General features: G+C 33.4%; 1 protein-coding gene across 1 annotated transcript; it reads left to right on the plus strand.

Annotated features, from left to right (window-relative positions):
• Positions 1 to 337: 337 nt before the first annotated feature.
• On the plus strand, positions 338 to 3,588 carry LOC124939831 (protein trichome birefringence-like). Its single transcript, XM_047480286.1, has 5 exons — positions 338 to 1,005; positions 1,125 to 1,317; positions 1,397 to 1,590; positions 1,664 to 1,822; positions 3,170 to 3,588. Exons 1-5 carry the CDS (start codon positions 347 to 349, stop codon positions 3,513 to 3,515), a joined length of 1,551 nt encoding a protein of 516 aa, XP_047336242.1. The 5' UTR covers positions 338 to 346; the 3' UTR covers positions 3,516 to 3,588.
• The last annotated feature ends 2,580 nt before the right edge of the window (positions 3,589 to 6,168 follow it).

Raw genomic sequence — 6,168 nt, forward strand, 5'->3', positions numbered from 1 at the left:
ATCTTTCAAGTTAAAATTATTGATTTAAAATATAATTGCTTTGAATTATTTTTTAATTTATAATTTAAATTTAGACTTTATTTAGTATAAAATATTACGATATCTTATGTAAACCATATTATATTATTTATTAAAATGTCAATAAAATAACAACTTAGTCAGATTTATAGGAATCGTGATAATATATTTAGGCAATTTCGTTATTTGAAAAGTATTTAATATTTACCGAACGTTATAAGATTTTATATTACTAAATATTTTCTACATTCCCAAACGTCTTTCTTCTTCTTCTTCCCAAAATTTCGTTTAAATTCAAAAAAAGCATAATTAGTTAAACCAGTCTCTAATGGCGGATGGATCAAAGCATAACGGAGGCAGTCTAACAATAGAAATCAAGCACGGTTTCTATCTTTTAAGGGCGAAAAGAATTGCTTCCTTCGCTTATGGCTTCATTTTCGTTTTCATCGCCTTCACCGTCTTCCTAGCTTTCAATCCATCTTCAAACTCATCATCGCCATGGTTCACCGACAACTTCTCCAATACTGTTACTTCCCCTCACTATTCCTCTATTTTCTCTTACTTTTCCCCTGATTCTTCTTCCCAACAAGAATACCACGATGATAATAACGATATTATCGGATCACAGAACAACACAAGGAAAATACAACCTCAGAGTCACGAACTGAAGGATGATAAATTCTCAAATAATAGCAGAATTCAGTCGCCGGAGCCGATAAACCAGCCGTCAAGTAGCAATTTGACATCATCCTTGGCGAATAAGAAGAATAACGAATCGAATTCCGGGTTTTCTGCGGTTAATTCGGTGGAATCGTTGTTGGGTTGTGATCTGTTTGATGGAGAGTGGGTTAAAGATGAATCATATCCTCTTTATAAACCTGGTTCTTGTTCATTGATTGACGAACAGTTCAACTGTTTCCTAAACGGTCGGCCGGATAATGGTTACCAGAAATTCAAATGGAAACCTAGAGGCTGCACTATTCCGAGGTAAACCCTTTCTTTCTTTGAATATTGTTATAAGAGTGAGTGAGGCAAGGAAAGAAAAAGACACAAAACATCCCATTAGCCATTGTTTTATTTGAAAGTCTTTAAATATGTTCATATAGGTTAAATGGTACACATATGTTGGAATTGTTGAGAGGAAAAAGACTGGTTTATGTGGGTGATTCTCTGAATAGAAATATGTGGGAATCTCTTGTCTGCACACTTAGAAGCTCTATAAAGGATCAAAAGAATGTTTATGAAGCTTATGGAAGATATCAATTCAGAACTGAAGCATCATATTCTTTTGTGTTTAAGGTAACAAATTAATGAATCATTTGATGTTTTTGTTTTTGATTCATTCATTATTTTGAACTTGCATTGTTTAATTGGTTAGGATTATAACTGCACGGTTGAGTTCTTTGTTGCGCCATTTTTGGTGCAAGAGTGGGAATTTTCAGAGAAAAATGGATCGAAAAAGGAAACACTTAGACTTGACATAATTGGAAGATCGGCTGATGGGTATAAGAATGCGAATATCATAGTTTTTAACACTGGGCATTGGTGGACTCATGACAAGACATCAAAAGGGTATATATAAAATTCTCGAGAACTAAATGATTGAACTTTTTTTGAACTAAAATAAGTATTTTTTTTTTTGCAGGAAAGATTACTATCAAGAAGGAAGCCATGTTTATGGTGAATTGAATGTTCTTGAGGCATTCAGGAAAGCTCTGACCACTTGGGGAAGATGGGTTGACGCAAATGTTGATCCTAAAAGGTCTCTTGTCTTTTTCAGAGGTTATTCAGAGTCTCATTTCAGGTAAAACTTCAACTCAAACATAATTGCTTTAAATGTTATTATTTTCTTTGAATTGAATGGAGAAAATTGAGTGATGTTGATATCTTTCTTTGGTTGTTTCTCCTTCTATGAAGAAATTCTAATAATTTACTATTTGATTAGATGTTTGAACATAGTACCCATATTCCAACAGCAAGCAGACCAAGTTTGACTAATTTTCGAGAAAATTTATGACTTAATTCATTAGTTTCTCCGTGGTGGTGATTTGATATTTTTTTATAATAAAGAGCCAGCCATATTTAAGAGCTAGTTTGATTTAGGTTTTTTTGGAACATTTACCTAAAATCTAACAATTCCATACTAATTATTTTTAATTATTAAATCAATCAATTCATCAAATAAAATTTTCCAATTTATTCTTATAAAATTTTAATTTTAAAATACAAAATAAATTTATATTAATTTAAATAATTAACCCAAATATTATTTTTTTCTTCTCTTTTTCTTGTTTTCATATTTTTTGGTTTTTTTTTTCTAATGTATGTTTGTGTTATTATTTTTATATGATTCTTATGATTTTCCAATATACATTAATCATTCAAAAAGAATTCAAATAATTATGTTTTTCCATAAACAAGATGTTTTTAGTAACTCCCATTATAAACCTTTTGGATAACCCAAGTCAAGTTCTTAATGATAGGATTTGGATCTATTATAAACAATTTACTCTCTATTACATATAATCACATCATTTAAATATCAAAAATACTAAAATACTATATATTTAAAAAAAATACATTTATTTATTTTATATTTTTATTCGAACAACAATTGAATAACCTATCCCAAATTTGTATTTAATCTTCAATAATTTACTATTCCATCCAAATTTAACTGGGTCACAAAATTCAACTAAAATACTTGAAACGTTTTGTTCATTAGTTATAACTTGTACTCCTAATTTAACCCAATTTTGAATAAAGGGATGATAGGGAACACTACTTTGGAGGAGCGACTCGTACAGCGAAAGTGACCTCGTTGTTATACGTAAGTGACTTCGCTGTTATACAAAAGAGACCTCGTCCCTTTTGTATAACAACGAGGTCTCTTTCGTATAACAGCGATGTCACTTTCGTATAACAGCGATGTCACCTTCGCTTTACGAGTCGCTCCCCCAAAGTAGTGCTCCCAATCATTTTTGTTGTTTTGAATAGTTGACACCAATTAAGGTTATTTGGAAAGAACTGAATTTCTTTTGTTCATTAATTAGTTATAACTTATACCCCTAATTTAACCCGGCCAATTTTGAATAGTAGACACCAATTAATGTTATTTGAAAAGAACTGAATATGAAATTGTTGTGGGCAGCGGTGGGCAGTGGAATTCTGGGGGACAATGCAACAATGAAACGGAACCCATAAAGGAGAAGAGTTATCTAAGGGAATACCCGGATAAGATGATTACTCTTGAGAGGGTACTTCGAGGAATGAAGTTCCCTGTATCGTATCTGAACATAACGAAGCTGACTGATTATCGTAAAGATGCTCATCCGTCGGTCTTCAGGAAGTTGAACTTAACCGAGGAAGAGAGAAAATCGCCTTTGATGTTCCAGGATTGCAGCCATTGGTGCCTTCCTGGTGTGCCTGATGCTTGGAATGAGCTCCTCTATGCACAGCTTTTGATCAGAAATCACCTACAAAAACCACATTCCTGATCATAGAATTATTTCCCTTGATTTTATCTCTAGAATATAATCATATACTGTATATATAAAGGAAAAACACAAACCAACCAACCCACGGAATATTATTATTACTATTATTATGTAGATTGTTTATATTTATACACAATATTTAAAATTATTTTACCCTCAGATTAAAATTAGTTAAGCTAAAAGATTGTGATATTTGACTTTACACAAAATAATTTGTTATAAGTGTGTCTAAGACAAAATCATATTTTGAACTTGTACATACATGTAGATTTATTAGGTACATGTTGACATTTGTAAATGATTATAGTAACTTAGATATTCTTATTAATATGTTAATTCTTTTCAAATCATTTTCAAATCAATAATAAATCCATTAATACTATTCCTATTAGAATTCATCTATTCGGAATGTGCTGAACTTTTCTAATATCTATCAATCCAATATGATTGGTGTACATAATAAAAACCACTTAGATTTTTTTTAGTAGGATTTAGGTGGGTCACTTGGAAATCGAAAAATCTTAAAAATAAATAAATTAGACTATATAGTAAAAAAAAAAACCATAACTTATCATCCGACCAATTTCATCCGAGATTAAGAATTAATGATAGATTTAACATAGGTCTTTTTAGCTTTTTTTCAATTTTTAAAATAAATCTCATGACAAAGGGTCGTCACCTATTTTTTCTCGCAAATTAGAAAAATATAATTTTGATGTATAAATACCAAGAAATCGGATTACGTATGGAAAAATGTATCGACGCTATACCCCATACACTCGTCTAGTTAGACGGTCTCTACTATTATATTTTTGCCTCCTTTTCTGATCATGTAAGGGAAATTTTCGATTAAAAACCATGTCATGGAAGGTTTTTCGATCGAAAAGTAGGCCATGGCTGAAAAAATCAATCGAGTACGAGGCTAGTGAAAAATCTCGTTCGGGTAGCTAAAAATATTGTCGGATGGCTGAAAAATTTAGCCACGACTGTATTTTATCGATTAGAAGGTTGAATGATTGAAAAACTTGGTCAGAAACTTAACTAGTGTCATTGTTTTGGTACCAATCAAGTATATTAAGTATAATGAAGCTATTGACTACATCCTTACACTTTAAAACAACTTTCAAAACAAAAAAGGATAGAAGCTACAAATGTTTTGGTACAAATGTTTTGAACGATTTTTGGCTACAAATTGTTTTAAACGAATTGATTATAACTAGGTCGATTCATACATTGGGATAATGTTCTAAGTGTTCCTGAGAGCTTTGTGAAGCTACATAAGCCCTTGGATAAAAGTATCCTCCATCAAAATTGCAAAACCTGCAATTTTGATGTTCTTGAGGACTAGGAGGTCTGACCAAAAAATTCCAACAAGGTTAACCCTCATAATCAAGAGGAAGTCTCTTTCTACGAAGACTCCGACGAAGATTTCGACCCCACAACACATGTCTAACAAGGGATGCCCGAGGAAGAACTCAACCCCATAGGACCACATGGGATATTTATTCCGATAGCAGTACAACCACCTTCTATGAAATACGAACATTAAATGACTCAAGTTCAAGCCATGCAAGCATAAATGCAGTTGCAGCTAGGAAAGATAGTTAAGAGAAAAAGCACCGACAAACATTATGACTTGAAAGATGTTATGAAAACTACCGAATGAGCAATTATTCCATTAGGCGTCAAATTGTCATCCATATTCAAATACATTGGAAAAAGAGATCCGTCTGTTTTCTTCAAGATGTATATGTCTACAATGACTCTGTCGCGACTTGGAGAACCAACAGTTCTCCACTTGTTTCCCAACATTCTTGGTTCTTAGCTTCAAAACTAAGCAAACGTTTCCGCACTTGAATAGTTCAAGAGTTTGTAAGGGTTTGTGTAGAATAGAAAGTGATTTAAATCTTTAACATGATTTCTATCAAACCGTTTTTCCGAAGCCGTCATCAATAGCCAGGCCCCCGTCTCTATCGATAACGCCGATCCTATTAGTTGGTATCAGAGCTCTGTTTCTATTCTCAAGCTTTCACTAAGAATGACGACCATAACCAAATATGCTAGTGCTACCGCAATCCCCACATTCTTTAGAGAAAACTATATCGTGTGGAAGAAGATAGTTCGTGCTCATCTCTCGTCTCTTCATGGCGACATGTGGAGTGTCATCACAGATGGTCCTATCAAGATCGGTAAGGAGAAATCCGAATGGACCAGTGAAGACAAGAGGAAGAACAACTTCAATAACTTGGCTCTAGATGTTCTGTACAGGTCTCTTGATAATAGCATGTTCAACTACATCATCGAGTGTGATACTGCTAGGGAGATATGGGACAAACTCACTCAACTGTGTGAGGGCAATGAGAAAACAAAGGAGAACAAGATTATGGTTTCCACTCAACAGTTTGACTATTTCAAGATGCGTGCTGGAGAATCGATGAACGAGTTCGACACAAGGTTCAGCCAGATTGTGTCCACCCTATCTATCCTCGGCAAGACCTATAGCAACATGGAGCTTGCTATCAAGGTCAAGCGTGCTCTTTCAAGGGAATGGGACATAAAGATGATGGCTATGAGGGAATCTAAAGACCTCAACAAGATCTTTCTCTTCGATTTGTTCGTTGATCTCAAGGCCTACGAGATCGAGTTGAACTCT

This window comes from Impatiens glandulifera, chromosome 5 (genome assembly GCF_907164915.1).
Source record: "Impatiens glandulifera chromosome 5, dImpGla2.1, whole genome shotgun sequence".
Taxonomy (NCBI): Eukaryota; Viridiplantae; Streptophyta; class Magnoliopsida; order Ericales; family Balsaminaceae; genus Impatiens; species Impatiens glandulifera.

What these genes read in the sequence shown, in the direction of transcription:
- LOC124939831 (XM_047480286.1), top strand. Translation starts at nt 347, where the DNA reads ATGGCGGATGGATCAAAGCATAACGGAGGCAGTCTAACAATAGAAATC. An exon ending in CATATTCTTTTGTGTTTAAG is followed by an intron (nt 1,318 to 1,396) that starts GTAACAAATTAA and finishes TTAATTGGTTAG; the next exon opens with GATTATAACTGCACGGTTGA. An exon ending in TATTCAGAGTCTCATTTCAG is followed by an intron (nt 1,823 to 3,169) that starts GTAAAACTTCAA and finishes TGTTGTGGGCAG; the next exon opens with CGGTGGGCAGTGGAATTCTG.